The 15447-nt window shown below is 41.0% G+C and overlaps 1 protein-coding gene across 2 annotated transcripts; it reads right to left on the bottom strand.

The window, feature by feature from the left end:
* Positions 1-1981: 1981 nt before the first annotated feature.
* NTPCR (nucleoside-triphosphatase, cancer-related) lies at positions 1982-14298 on the bottom strand. 2 transcript variants are annotated; one of them, XM_015621575.2, is made up of 5 exons: positions 14192-14297; positions 11642-11804; positions 10466-10568; positions 7615-7824; positions 1982-3257 (listed from the first exon to the last, which is right to left on the bottom strand). In XM_015621575.2, exons 1-5 carry the CDS (start codon positions 14223-14225, stop codon positions 3189-3191), a joined length of 579 nt encoding a protein of 192 aa, XP_015477061.1. In that variant the 5' UTR covers positions 14226-14297; the 3' UTR covers positions 1982-3188. The 2 variants fall into 2 exon arrangements, with proteins under 2 accessions (XP_015477061.1, XP_018861596.1); XM_019006051.2 differs by lacking the exon at positions 7615-7824 and having other exon boundaries at positions 14192-14298.
* Positions 14299-15447: the final 1149 nt, after the last annotated feature.

The raw sequence follows: 15447 nt of genomic DNA, 5'->3' as shown, positions 1-15447 counted from the left end.
TTAGAATTACCAGTGAGATTCTCCAGCATGTAATAACCATCTTCTCTTCAATGCATTTTTTAAAAACACCCAGTTATTGCCATATTCAGATTAGTCCCTGGATTAGGAGCTGGGATTTAATTACCAGGTTTCACTAGTGCTGGTACATCCTTAAATCTGCAACACAGACATATTACTTGTAATTAACTTTGCAGCAGGTCCAGTATGAAAGATTCACCTCTCTCACTCAGTTTTAAGAGTCAAAAATTGCTTAATGCATAATAAATAATGCAGGCCCTGTTTATTCCATGCTGTGTGCAATTTTACGCTGGAATTACAAGACTTGTTGCCAAAAATGTCCTTGATTCTCAGGATTTGAGACAGTAATTGGTACCTCACATTCTCCCCTTTTTTGTACCAATTAAAACCTGCAGGTGCACTAATGTTGTCATCTGGAATCTAGCTGGTACATTGGAGGTGCTTTCCACCAAATGTATTCTATTAATAAAACTGGCCCACCAGGGGAATTGTGAACGCTCCATTTGCTGTTAGAGTGCTCTCAAGGCCTTGCAAGTATTTCACTAGTGCAAGACCAGACAATAAATTTTTACCTTTAAAGTAAACACAGGTTGTCATAAAAACTTACATGCAGTTGGAAATACAACTTTCTCACTCACTCAATGTAATATTGGATGCAGGCAAATTGTATCTTCAGGACCATCTGAGATTTAAAGGCCAGACATGACTGTTAAGGTCATCTACATTCTCCTGCTGAACACAGATCACAGAATCTCTCTTTATTTCTATAGAAAAGCACTCTATCTCAAAGAGAAAAAAGGCTTAAAAAAAGGACCACTAATTAATGACACTCACCAGTCTTGAGACAGGTAGCAGGAAACAAGAAACACTGATGGCAGTAGCAAAAATATGCATTAGTTTAAAAGGGCTGATATTTCACTCACAGCTCCAGAGAAGGAAAAATCCACCTGCATTTTCTACTGGCTATCTAACCATGGTACAAAAGGTCTTCCTTGAACCATGAGACAATGGATTAAAAATATTATAAGCACTGATCTAAAGTTCCCCAAACTTCTTGTAATTGTTCTGGGACTTTTTCCCCCACATTCTACTAAATGATGGGACTACAGTAGGCATCATGGCACTACATGCAGGGTAATATATCTAATTTTATGAGGAATAAACACCACTTCAAGTGATCTCTCAGCAATACTGGCTGAACCAGAATTCAGAAGACTGACTCCTAACAGAACTACCGTCCTTGGCCTCTACTAGAGAAGTGTCAAATCTCCCCAATTTTTATTTAGCTATAAAGGTCAGTCCTCATTTAAGACTCGACAGCAGTCCCACTAAAACTGTGCTAGATTTTGGGTAGCTCTTTAATCATTGAAGGCTATTCTTTTGCAGCCTATTTTACAGCTTAAGAGACTTAACACTGGAACAGGAAGGCACCCAACACTTAGATGCAGAGAGGTCTCTGTTCAAAAACCTATGGCATACAGCCCTAACAAAGTTTTCTTTGGTCCCAAGTACTCCACATCTAAAAAGATATTTTGTCTGAGTAGAATGCCTAAAGTAGTTAAGGGATTAGTGTGTCTTTAGGACACAACCTTATTTTGCAAAAAGCAGACAGGAGCTGTACATTGTCAAGTGGAAACTCTAAGAGGAGTTTTCTTTCTCCCAAATATGATGAAGACAGTACTACCATCCAAATGGATTTGGACAGACAGATAGTCCTAACAAGGCAGTGAGGGAATGAGTCCATGGCATCCTTTAACAGGGCATGCACCTCCTACCACCTGTGGAGGTGCAATGCTTGTACCAGACACCTGTTTGGCATACAGGAGAGAAAAAGGACATTTTCTTCATGCTCCCAGGAGGTGTTTGCAGGTGTGTGTAAAAATACCTGTCCCCAGCCAGCCCTATACAACTCTGGGTGTCACTTTTACAATCATTTTTCAGTTTAAGAAATAAATCAATAAAATGATACTTGAAGATGCCTTTATATAGTTTGCTCATTTTAACAGTCATTGAACTGAACAGAAAAAAAAGTTAAGAAACAACTGAATTTTTAGCAACTTTCTTCATCCAGAGATGACCGTAGATTTTACAGTGAACGGTGTGCACCTGGGAGGGAATTCTGTTTTCACAACATGCAAAACTGATTAACTGGCAGCACTTTTGCTGAACAGATTTGCACTCCTCACAGGGAAGCAATTGTCTAAAACTCTCAAACACTTCTTACTTCACCATTAATCATGTACAGAATTGAACAAGGAAAAAGACCCAAACAAACATTAAGTATCAATAAACATAACAGATTGTAAAATTAAAATAGACAAATTCAGTATTAAGTCAATCACAAAAAAACACAAGATTTGATGAACTTCATGGACTGGAAGATTTTTATATTTATTATTTGTAAGGGGGAGTGAGACAGGATTGCCACCAGAAAATTGAAAATTAATTCAAAATGCACTCCTCTTATCAATTAGTGTCTGGGCCATGTAAGAGAGGGTAGATTTGGCTATTTTTCCTCCCAAAATTGAAATCTGTAAATATCACTCATGACCACAGGAAGTTTCCATGAAACTCTGGATAACCCATCTCACACTGCAACTGCAGACAGGGGTGCTTAGGGGTAGGAGGAGAGCACATCTGCTTATTCCCTCTACCTGCTGATTTGTCTGCACCCATGCTGAAACACACTCAAACACACTTAAGCTAGGTCACCAACAGCTAAATATTCCTACATAAACCAGGCAGGACTCATATACATTTTGGACAAGGTTCTGCTCTGTTGTATAAGGGCTATGTTGCAGATATTGAATTGACCTGTAGGCTGTACAGTCCAAACACACTCAAAAAGACTAAGATCTCAAACAGATTTTACAGTTAATTGTTTTCACATGAAGTAACTCAGATCCGAGTTGACCACCTAACTTCCAAATACCCAGATTAGAACTGGATGTTAACAACACATCTGTTCAATTTTTTTTAATTCAGTGAACTGAATTAATTACAATCCTCCTATCCCATTTTATTACCAGCTTTACCCTGCTTACCCTGAAGGCTCCAGTAAAGCCCCTGGGGGGGGCTAAAGCAGGAAGGACAGACTCTAAACCATCCACAAAATGTTCTAATGTTTTGTTGAAATGAAAGGTTTAGTGTTTACAGGACAGAAAAGGTCTTCATTTTCTGCAGGATTCCACAGCTGCCAAGATGTCTTGCAAAATGCTGTTTCTGTTTTCCTTACTAACCTAGAGAAAGAGAAATTAAAACTGATGTAATTTCATTAATACCTTCTACACCACTGTTTACTTCAAAAACAATCAAAGCAGAAATTCCAATGAATTTCTTTTACAGTACAGGAATGTGGAGTGTCAAACACCTGCCTTCTTCTGCTACTGAGAACACAGTATGCTAAACCCACAAAAGCCGCAATTGAATATTTAGTGATCTTTTGATTTAATTACCCATGGTATTTTGCAGTATTATTCAGGGCTTGAGTAACTAACAAGAATCACTCAAAAAACCAGCATGTACTTTTGTCATTACTAGAAATCCTTTTCAACTACCAAATTTAACTTTCCTACTATAAAGTGGAGTTCTTATGCCTTCATTACTTGAAAGGGTTGTATTTATTAAGATGACAGACCTAGTCAAAAACATCTGCAAAGCAAAATATATAACAGTCTTAGCAGAATAACTCTGTACTCTGAGAAACCTTATTGCTACAAGAGAGAAACACTGTGGAAAAGAAATAAAACTATTTGAGAAACCTGGGGTGTTCTGTAGCACACTGAGATATGCCTTTGGCTGACCAGTCCATGCGAATGCTGGGATTTAAAGTCCAGCATATGTGAATACAGATGACTGTAAACTGCCAAGCAAGTGCTGGTGCTTACTAGTCAGCTCAGCTCCCAGAGACACAGACCTGGGGGCTCTGTGTATGTGTAAATTATCCCTTCCTGACAGACTGGGTCCTGATCCAGAGCCCCGTGACCCACAGTGCCATGCATTACTCACTCAAACAAAACCCAGGGAGGTGACTGGGGTTGTAAAGCAGTAACAAGCAACTGTGAAGCATCAGCAAAAGCTTCATTTTAAAAGTCTAAGAAATTTTCCCCACTGTTCAGATCCCTGCAGAGAGGGCAGGAAGAAATCAGACAAAGATACATGAGCTGAAAAAATAACTAAGGACATTCATACAAAGTAGTAGAAAAGCTGTTTGACGAGGAAAGAGACTCAACACCATGCACAGCATAAAACTCTCTACCAAGGTTCCATTGCACTCCCTATATCTGCATTTAGGATGTGAGCACAAGAGTTTGTATCCCTTCCAGTGGTACAGTCAACAATGAACAGGAGAAAGTATTACTACTATTATTGTTGTTATTGTTGTTGAATAGCTGACAGTTCTGAGGAATTTGACCCTAGGAGCTTACCACTATTTACAGTCACACACATCCTATCCAAGAGCTGAAAACCAACACTGTAAAACCTAGAGACAGTGGTCTCACCTACCACTGAATTCAAGACAGCAGATCAACACGGGACTAATGAAAAAGTGACGCTGAAAAAGAAAGCGGGGGGAGAGCAATGAAAAGGAAGATCTATCTGAAAATGTCACTGTTTTTATTGAGAATCAGTCCAAGCTTTACAAGATAAACAGAAAACCCCACAAAAACAAAGAGAGCAAGACAACAAAGAATGCTCTTCACTAAGGCTATTGGGACCCCAAGGTAAACAATACGCAGCACAGATGAGCCAAACTCTAACTCTCACAGCAAGTGTACTGATATCCTGACTTTCAGAGGACCTTCTGCACATTTAATAGCTTTTCCCACTGTCTCACAGCCAACAAAAACAATTCTACATTTTATCTATCCTTTTTCCACACGTATATGCCAGCAGTCCAGTGAGAGCAGCAGAGAGAAAGCACCAAGTGCTAGGAAATTTTCACAACTGTTTTACAAAGGCTGTTTGATAGATGTAAGTCTCCTCTTAAGATCTGGAGACATTCTGCGCAGGCAGCTTTCCCAGAGAGAACAAATCTCCCAGTATCTGTACTGAATGTACAAACAGATGGGTGTGTTTTGAGAAAGGAGTAGAAAATAACTGTAGATGCTGCTTATATTAAGCATTTATGTAATGGAGGAAATTGCCACCTAGACTCCAAGCAGGCAACTACAGAGGACAAAAGCTTTCTTCCTCTAACTGTTAAAAATACCATCAGGGAAACCACACATGAACCAATCTGTTCAAAAGGAACCTTTCCTTCTCCCTATCCATTTTCTTTCTTAAGAAAACTATTTTCTTTCTTAACAGGCATATGCAATCATATTTCACTAATGGGTTTCATGCAAGCAAAATTAATAGATGGGAAAATGGGAGAAAATTAGTATCTGCCACCTGCTAAGGAAAACATGATCCTATTCATGTCACCATGTCTGCAAAACCTATGCAGACACAGGCAGTGCCAAAAGAGCCTCTGTAGTTTCACTGGAAAGTTTAGTTCTCAGCAAATGGAACTGGGCAACAACAGAAACAAATGTGTTAAATATCAGAGCTCCTATCGTTAAGTGCCCTAAACATAATAAATTAAACACTGGGGACCAAATGGTGAATTGCTTTTATGGCATCTGGGCCCACTTACGCCAACAAAATATGCTTTCAAGACGGGAGGGACTGTGAAACACCAAACAGCTGTTCTCTCATCAGAACTGTCCTTGTGACACTCTGAGCAGGATGAAAAAACTGAGACCAGCTATCTGAATGCAGCCTAACTCCACATTAAGTGACAAAGCAGGCAGAATGCTTTTGGAAGGTAGCTACCTATTTCTGTACACTTCCAGGCACCATGCAAGTTAGTAAGAAATTACTGGCTGTGAGCTATTTGGGCAATCCAGGTTTCCCCATGCCACAGCCCTTGAACACAGCTGGTGACCCAGTATCCACTTCAGCTACTAACACCTCTGATTCCCCACAGGCAGGTTCTACCCCTGCTTATGCACACATTTTAACCAGCTGGGAAAAACCATGTAGTGTGTCACTGGAGCAAGAAAGACAGATGCTGTCCTGCACAAGACTTCAGCTTAGCAGGTCTGTGACACCCAGAAATGACTGCAGGCTTTCACACGTTTCACATCCACACTTCTGGTTAATGGATTCACCAGAGATCTCTATTTAATTAAAGAAACCTGCATGTCCTAATCTCAGCAGTGTGAACAGGATGGGTCATTGTTCTAGTAAAGATCTTTTAGCTAGAGAAAACACTGCTCCATTGAAATTTACAGAAAGACTTTTGCTGGCTGGAGTCAGTAGTTGAGAGAAAGATTTATCAGCAGACCGATACAGCTGAAAACCCAAGGCTGAGTAGCCCATGCCCTCTAAATATGACCTGATAAAAAGAGACAGTAGAAGCCTCAAAAACTGCCTTGAAAAGCCAAATGCTGCCTTCTAGTCCCGTTTCCTCTCATGAGAGGACCAAATGCACACACCACTGTCCTGCCATGACTCCAGCCTTAAGCACTGAATGACTGGTTCTTCCAGCACGGCTTCTCCATCCCCTCTTCCCCAGCCCTGCCCCTGTAAAGCAACTCCTAAAAAATTCACCTCTACATGTATTTCTGTTCAACAGCCTGACTACAAACACACATCAGCTTGGTAGTGGAAAATCCTGGAGGTTTATCTCTGAAAGGAATGGAGTTGAATGCTTATGCAAGGAAAGGAATCATCTCTCATCTTTTCTCCTACTGTTGTTTTAGCATTTAATTAAATCAGCATTTAATTTAAAATCAGAAATTGAAGATGATGATGGGACCCTCAGTTAAAGGAAAGCTGAGGAACTTTCAGCACTGCAGGTTTTTAAGCCAGCTTTGAATAGGAACCAACATAAATCAAAGGAGTGAGAGGTGCCTTTGTTTTTGTGAAGCATCAAGGACAGTTACTGATGGTTACAGAAACCTCACACCTGCACTCCTAGGAATAGGCTGTGTTTTGCTGTGGTTAAGCTTTTGAGAACCGCCCTGTAACTGATCAGGAATGTACTTTCAGGCCCTAATAATATGAAAATTATGTCTGTAAAAGTAACATAACAAATTCCAAAATTGGTTCACTGACTCCAGAGAAAGTACACTCCATTTATAACTGTCCTTCTTCTATAAATCATTCCTGCAAACTCTACTGCTGCCTTTTTTCCTTTTATTTGTTCCTTGAATATGACTACTGGTAATATTTCTGCAAGCCAGTCTGGAAAAAAATCAAAAAAGCTTAAAAATCTGACTGTACCTTAAAAGATTTAACTCTTAGGAATAATGAATACCTATACAGCAATAATACTACAGCAAAGAAACCTTTTAAAACAACTATAACATTACTTCTGCAGCCCCTCAGAAGCAAAGCCAGCTGTGTGAGACTGCTACAGTAAGTGCCAAATGGGATTTTTTTAATAAGGTGAACACCTGCCCATTAAGAATAAAATGGAAACTAAAAAACTTATTTAATGCAAGCTACCCACAGATATCAATTGGCAGTAACAGTTTTTAAAAAGAGCCAAATATAAACCAGTAACCTAGAACAGAAGGTTCTTTAAGAATATTAAATATTACTCACATTGAACACTCTAACATCTTTCCTACTTCTTATTTCTTCAACAAGATCCAGTGGCTTTCCCTTAGGTATTGGAATAGTTCCAAGCACCACAGTCCCCGAGCCAGCCAGCGTTTGACGAACAGCTTGAATGAAAGCCTGGCTGAAGAGTTCCATTTTACCAATCTCATCTATGACACAAATTCTTTTCTCTGTGTCACCATCCTGATTTACCTGCGGAAAAGTGCATCAAGAGACTGTAAACAGCAAAACTTAGAACCAAGCAACAGAAGTAATCTCTATGCTGACAAAAGAAACACCTCCAAAACAAACAAATTAAACTGTAATACTGAGGAAAGTGGGAAGTCAAAGCTACTGCTGGTAAATGACAGACTTAAAAATCTGTAATTACTTTTTTAGGACGGATTTTCAGAAGGATGGAAAAAAACATACAGTATAACACCAACTACAGTAGGAAATATCCATAATATCAGATTTCCTTTGAAGCAAAATTCTCACAATGGTCCCACATATGAGCTACTTGACAACTAAGAACTGCACTTTGCCTACAAGCAGCTCTCAATCATTCTGAGGGTCAGCAATTTTTAAAAACTCTACTCTTCCCATTAAATTATGCATTTAGTGATTACATTTAATTATGTGATCAGTAGTCACACAAAACAGGTATCTAAAAAAGGAAGACCTCCATTAAATCTAGATTTGGAAGTCTCTCCTCTTGTAGTTGGGCTGATGGAGCATTTCACTCAGAGCTACTGGCTGTCCTCAAAGCTGTCTGGATAACAACTAGGTTTTCTGCAAGCCTCTCTCACATTAGAACAGATACATATTGAGATATACCTTATTCTATAGCCCTAGCCACTGGATAGTAGGAGAGACACAGTTAACCACATTTGTTTGTTTTTTTCATGAAGCGAATGCTGTGCCAAACAGTGCTGTGCTGCAGGTGGTTGGAGCAGCAGGGAAGTCCAGGAGAAAACAAGGGTAATTGTCACTGAGGAAAAGGCAGCTCACAAAGCAGAGGAGCTCTTCAACTGCACTGCCTACCCTATTTTGGCAAAAGTGACTAGGCTGTACTCCATTATTTACAGAAATGAGGAGAAAATCAACTCAATTCAAAACCAATATAAGTCCATGAATATGTACCAATACAAGTCATATTACACAGAAACTGAAGAAAAGAGAAAAAATAGCAAAACATCTCCCCTTGTGAAGGCAAATTATTTGCTTCTGGGAAAGTGAAAGAACTGTATAACATGCATCCTAAAATCCTTTCAAGCTAAGTCCCTACTGAGTAGCTGTTTTATCTAAAAATCCTTTCATAGATCAGTGAGCCAAAAAGCCAATACTAGTCACTAGGTCACATATTGAGGAAGAGAGCATTTTGTTTTGAAAAAAAAACTGAGAAAATTATCAGTCCTGCCTGATAAAGTTTGCAGAACCCCAGAGATCTTCCATTGCAGGATCTTTCCCATTCTCACTGGAGTGAACAAAGCCGTAAGACGTGAATTTGTCCTCAAGTCTAAATGGGCATGTGCACATTCTGCGCTGCTCTCTCATCAAACCAGAGCATACCTATGACTCTCCTGCTCTCAGTCTTCATTTGTCTCTCCTTGTTTCAGTTCTCTGATCTTCCTCACTCTCCTCTTCCCTTTTGGGCCATCTTCATGTGTGACCACATTCCCACAAAACAGATAAACAGCATTTCCTATGAGCACAGGCACATGCACTGTGTGACTCTGCTGGGCCCAGTTCTTCTCTTCACCTTCTTGTACTTGCAGAAAGCTATGTAAGTAATGGAAAAAATTCAACACTGCTAACACTTTTCTAGGAAGATCTCTCCTGGATTTCAGTGGTAAAAGGATTTCAAGTACACCACTGGCCTAATTAAGTATTTTTAATGAACTATCTATTTGCTAACATCATAAATACAGTTACAGTAAAATTTAACATATAAAAATTGTCCCTGTATTATTTTCCCTCTCCCTTGCCTCAACATCCCTGCTTTCCTACTCTCAGACTTCAATGTTCTTTGACAAAAACAAGATCTCATTTTTGCTCTTTGCACCTCTTTGGGATTTTTTGTTTTAAGTTCACCAAAAAATCCCTTCTTCTTGTCCCCTTGAGCATTGGCAGTGTAGAAAAATCACAACAGGATTTTTTTAGTAGTACAGTTCAGCAGCTGCTGCACACTGTTTTCGGTATGTTATTGCCAAAATCAAATCTGTTCTTGTTTAATTTTGGAGAGGGGAAAGGTTGGAGTGAGAGAGAGGAAGGAGAAGAGAGAAAGCAGTGACACAATATTAGCAAAAGGATTGTGTGGGAAGTCTTGTCACAGCCAGAGCACTCCCTGTGCAGCAGGCTAAATCCCCAATAATCAGGCTGGTATTATCAGTCTGCAGGTATTTATACAATGGTAATCAAAAAACACTCACTGGATTCAAGAAACAAATGCTTCAACTGTAAGAAGACAGGAATCAGAGGAAGAGGGGAAAGAAAGTCTGTAAGGAGGAGCAGCAGCAAAATCCTTTTCCTTAGACCCACTGATTCCATCCAGTTCTCTGTGGTAAGCCACTTTGTGTATTTCCAGTATGAGACAGTGACATAGGAAGAAATTTCCTACCTGCTGGCTCTTCAGATCAAGGAGGTCCTGTTCACAGGACTACAAGCTCTCCAACACCATAATAATGACAAGAGAACAAGCCAGATTCCTCCAGCTTCCTGACCCCAAAGTCAATCAGTACTAGCAATACCCAAGAAACAGGCCATTAATTACTATCAAAAACTAAGCTCTGTAGAAGGGCCTTCAAATAACACTGAAGCATACATTTACCAGCAGCTTTCATGGAATACTCACATTTCTCAGCATAGGTAGAACCAACTGCTCAAATGAGACAAGGTCTACAACATATTGTCCAACCCGGTATTCGCGTCTTGAAGCAGAAGAGCCAGAACTGGGACTGAAAAAGAGATAATTAATTCCTTCAAAGTAATGAGTTCAGTGAGAATTAATTGCAGTCAAGTGAGTTTATAAGAAGTTATCCAAATAAATCAAATCCCCTTAACTTCTTCTTAAAAAGGGAAAGAAATTCTAAACCACACAGTAAGTCATACTGCAGATAGCTTGTTGTCAGATAATAAATATGCATCCTTCACAACTATGCAAACTCAAATTTCAACAGTGTATTGAAGGACAATGGCATTTAAAAGTCAGCAGGTATATTTACACTGAAATCAAAACTCTTGTCTGCAGTTCAGATCTTTGAATTTTGTAATGTGACACTACAAACAGCATCATAGCAGTATCATCTCAGTATGGGCTACAAAACCCTTAATCTTGGAAAAATACTAACTTTGCATGTGCTGTACCACAGTGTGCTAGCTGCTCTCCCATTAGAAGAGTGAAAATTATTTTAACATCAGCTCTGCGTGAATGAAGTGCTAAGGTCACACTGGACATAAACTAAGTTTTGCACTAAGTATGAAAATCTAAGTCTAGTGAATCGGGCGAGACTGTGAGGCACTTTGCGCTTCAGAGCCCCCCCCCTCTGGGGCTCTGAAACCCTTTTTTTCTTAAAATTCACAGGTAAGTTTTGCACACCAGACAAATGTTCTTTAAAACAATCCTATATGCAATTTCCCTTTTAATTTTCCCCTTCTGTTTCCATAAATCAGCTAGTGGAAACACAAAAATCTTCCTCCCTGCCCACAATAAGCTACTTAGCTGCATCCCAAAGGGACTTGGCCTCACAGCACTAGGCACAGCTCAGTAGTGCCTTCTCTATCTGGTATAAAATAGCCAGCAAGACAAAACACCCCTGCCCAGCACATTTTCAATACTTCACTGTGCAACAGAGACACTGCCTACATATACTATACAGATATCAGCCAGGACACAAAAACCAAGCAAAGAACTTGACCACAAAAGCCATGTGTGCTGGAAATCACCTTCTGGAGGAGCATTTAGCATGCCAAAGGACTGGAACAGACACATAAAACAATAAGCTGCTTACAGTTATTAAAACTTTAGTACCTGACTCTAGATAAAGGTCCTCGGTTTCCAGACAGAGTGACAACATCAAATCCTGTTCTCCTGCCACCTTCTCTAACTTCCTGTGTGTAAAATCCATCAATGGGAACACCTGAGGATTTTAGAGCTTGAGTGACTTTCTGGATCAAAGTAGTCTTTCCAACCCCTAAAAATAAAGAAGGGGAAAAAAAGCACACAGCATTAATCTTCTTCTGCACTAAAAGCCCATTTTTTTAAAAGCTGCAGTAATGATTCAGTTCAGCGGGAACATTGATTACTTTTGAAGGTTGCAAATTACTTTTTCTACATGGTAGGAAAGAACAGAAGCACCTTTTAAAGTTCATCCTGTACTGACACTATAAAGTTTCTCAACAGAATGGTACAAATATCCCAGGCTACCAATGAATTTGCTAGCTTAGATGATGCATGAGCAGGCCACAAAACTTAGCACAAGGCAAGGTGATACAAAACTGATATCCAAGCTTGCCGGAAGACTGACTGATGAATCTCCCTTTCTACCACTGATATTCAGTACTTTTAAGGTCAGAGCTAAATTCACCCTGTTTTTAGATCAAAACGTCAAAGTTCACTGCTATTACCAGATGCCTAAACTGGCATGAATGACACACTTCTTCCACTGATGTCCTAGAAACCAGAATGACACTCAATGTCCCTCAGATACCAAGTCCTTACAAAGTTCCAACAACTGAAGAATGTTTCTTCTGATAACTGAATCAAGGGACATTTTGTCTAGGTACAGAGAAAAGCTTGTTTATTGTGAGACCAGTGAAGCCATGTATCAGGAGGCCCAGAGAGGCTGTGCAATCTTCACATACTTTAATGTCTTCAAGACATGACTGGATAAAGCCTTAAGCAACGTGGTCTGGCCTCATAGCTGATACTCCTTTAAACCTCAAGCCCATTGGTACATGAATTATCTTCTGATTCTATAATTAATTTTCTTACTCTAAGACAGGTCCTTAAAACCCTCACCACCTGATATCTCCTCACAGTTTGATGCACCTTTTACAATGTGAACACTGGCCATGTTCCAGACATCCCCCTGTGCCACTGTACAAGTATATCTCTCAGCGATCACCTTTATTGCTTCTCACAAAATTTAGTGTTATCAATTCATTTTTAATCACTGCTCTAAAAAATTCAGATGATAGAAAATAATCCTGCAGAATAAACCTTCCAGTTCCTGAAGGTGAGGGACAAAGAGATGCCTAAATGTGAGATGCCTAAAGATGCCCATGGAAATAATTTCAACATGCACACACCAAACTTCTAACTTAGACTTTAAGCAGATTTAGGAACTGTTTTCCCAATAGTCAATACTAATGACAAAATACTCTGTAGCTTCAAAAGCATTTAGTCAAATGCTTAAACAAACTTTCCAAATTTGAAGAAGGGGGCTTCCTGGAAGTTGAATAACAAAAAAGTGCCAAATGTGGCACCTTCAGTATCTAACATCTTTTCAAGGCCTTGTAGCCTGTAAGTGAATTTATACTAATTTTGCTAAGTGGATTTGCTATCTCTGTTTACATTCATGCAGTAAACTGCCAAACAAGCTAGAGTAATTCAAACTAAGTTTAAGAAAGCTTGAAGTTAGACATTTAGCTCATCAAAACAGTACATCAAATTTCAGATAAATGAAGAAAGATAAGACCTAAGCAGTCCTAACCTGTGCATCTCCTGAAAGGTTGCCTTTATTCAAGTGGTTGGAAAACCACTGTGAAGTGGGTGGAATGTATTCCTATCTCAGCCTAACAGCAGCATTTCAAATTAATTCCAGTCAAGACAGGCATCTGCAAGAGGTTCACAAGAAGGAGAATTAGGCCCACTGCTTTACTCTCACACCACAAAGGAAAGCAATGCAATCATAATAACTGGGTAATGTCTTTATCAACTGCAGAGTCTGACCCTCATACTATGTCCCACTCAGCCTCCACAATAATCAGATTCCCTTACCATGACAAATTACTCCACTGCTTCAATCAAGGCCTGCCCATCCAGTTATTACCTACACCTGCACTTCACTGAGGCTGGAAGTGCTAAATCACTACAATTAACTTACGGGAAAGATGAGCCCTAAGAAATTATTTATCTTTATCGCTGCAGTTTATATTGTAGCAGGATTAGTTGTCCAGGAAGTGTTTGGGTTTTTTTTTTCTCCCCCAACACTTAAGTCCAGGGCAGAAGCACCAGGAAAAGTTCATGCTTTGGAGGACTGGATGGAGAGGTAAAGTGGCATTTCACCTGGAACAAACAAAGTAGTGCAACAGCTCTGACCTCGATACGAGGGGGAGAAGCTCTGGGATCTCAGCCGGGCCCAGCTGCAGCTGGAGGCGCTCCCGGGGCTTCCTTCGAGCCCGGGGCCCGGCAGCAGCTGCCTTCCTCTGGCTCTAAGCGCCTCACGGGCCGGGCCGGGCCGGGCCGGGCCGGGCCGGGCCGGGCCAAGCCAGGCTAGGCCAGGCCGTATCTCAGGGCATCCCCTCGGCCGCGCAACCGCCCCTGCCCGGCTCCCCGGCCTCCTCCCGCCCCCATTACCTGGGGGTCCCGTAAGAAACACGTGCTTGGACATGACGGGGCCGCGCTCCGCCCCCGGCCCGCTCCCACTCCCGCTCCGCCCCCGGCACGGCCCCGCTCCCGCTCCTTCCCGAGCGGGCCCTGCCCCCCGAGGCCTCGGGCGCGGCGGGCCCTGCCCGGCCTGAGGCCGCCTCGGAGGCGGGGCCAGGCGGAGACTGCTGCCGTGGTGTTTACCAGAGGATGGACCCGTCTTAAGGTTAGGGAAGAGGGATGAGAAGCGATTGGTTTCCTAGTTGAGGGCCAGCGTCTTTTTTTATCCAGTTAGCTTAACCTGTCATATGTCTGAGTATGTTAATACAATAATAGAATGTTAAAGTGTGGGAATAGAGCTTAAAGATCAGTCCCAAGCCTGCGACAGGGACACCTCCCACTAGACCAGGTTGCTCAAGGGCTCATCCAGCCTGGCCCTGAACACTGCCAGAGCTGGGACATCCACAGCCATCCTGAGCAACCTGTTCCAGTGACTCACCACCCTCACAGTGAAACAATTCTTTCTAATATCAAACCTAAACTTGTTTTAAACTTGTTCAGTTGATACCTATTACTCCTTGTCCTTATCACTACGTTCCTGACGAAAGTCCCTCTCTGGCATCACTGTATCCCCCTTCAGATCCTGGAAGGTTGCTGAAGGTCTCCACACAAATTTCTCCAGGCTGAGCAGACAACCTTTTCAGCCTGCCTCAACAGGGAAGATGCTCCAGTCACTTTACTAACTTTGTGGCCTCTTCTGGACTTTCTCCAACACTTCTATGTTCTTATGGTGGGGACACCAGAACTGTACACAGTTCTCCAGATGGAGTCTACAAATGCAGAGATATAATAATAAACTCTCCCTAGAGCTTTTTACCTGTTTCAAGTAAGCAATGTATTCCAGGGTGTAGCAAACAAGCAAATTAAAAGATGGTTTGTCTGATACCTCGATGCAGAAAGCAAATGCAACTAAGGGGGTTGATATACAACCAGGGAATTGTTAAAAACCTAAGCAAATTGAGAAAGGTCTGGCAGATTTAACAAATATGCTGATAGACATCTGCATCCCAAAATGCCATATGCATGTGGCCTCCTTATTTGTTTAGACTTTCCTGATGGAGAGCAGTAAGGGAGCAAGGAAAAGGATTTTTGTCTTGAGGACTGTGATGCACAGGCTTCTGTCAGGGTAAAGTGATGCCTGGACACCAAGAAATACTGATTCCTGTCTGGCCATAAGCACCTAAATG

Source organism: Parus major, chromosome 3, assembly GCF_001522545.3.
Source record: "Parus major isolate Abel chromosome 3, Parus_major1.1, whole genome shotgun sequence".
Taxonomy (NCBI): domain Eukaryota; kingdom Metazoa; phylum Chordata; class Aves; order Passeriformes; family Paridae; genus Parus; species Parus major.
This window is presented reverse-complemented; position numbering and strand designations above follow the sequence as displayed.

What these genes read in the sequence shown, in the direction of transcription:
- NTPCR (XM_015621575.2), bottom strand. Translation starts at nt 14,225, where the DNA reads ATGTCCAAGCACGTGTTTCTTACGGGACCCCCAG. An exon ending in GGACCTTTATCTAGAGTCAG is followed by an intron (nt 10,569 to 11,641) that starts GTACTAAAGTTT and finishes TCTCTTTTTCAG; the next exon opens with TCCCAGTTCTGGCTCTTCTG. An exon ending in AAGATGTTAGAGTGTTCAAT is followed by an intron (nt 3,258 to 7,614) that starts GTGAGTAATATT and finishes CTCTTTCTCTAG; the next exon opens with GTTAGTAAGGAAAACAGAAA.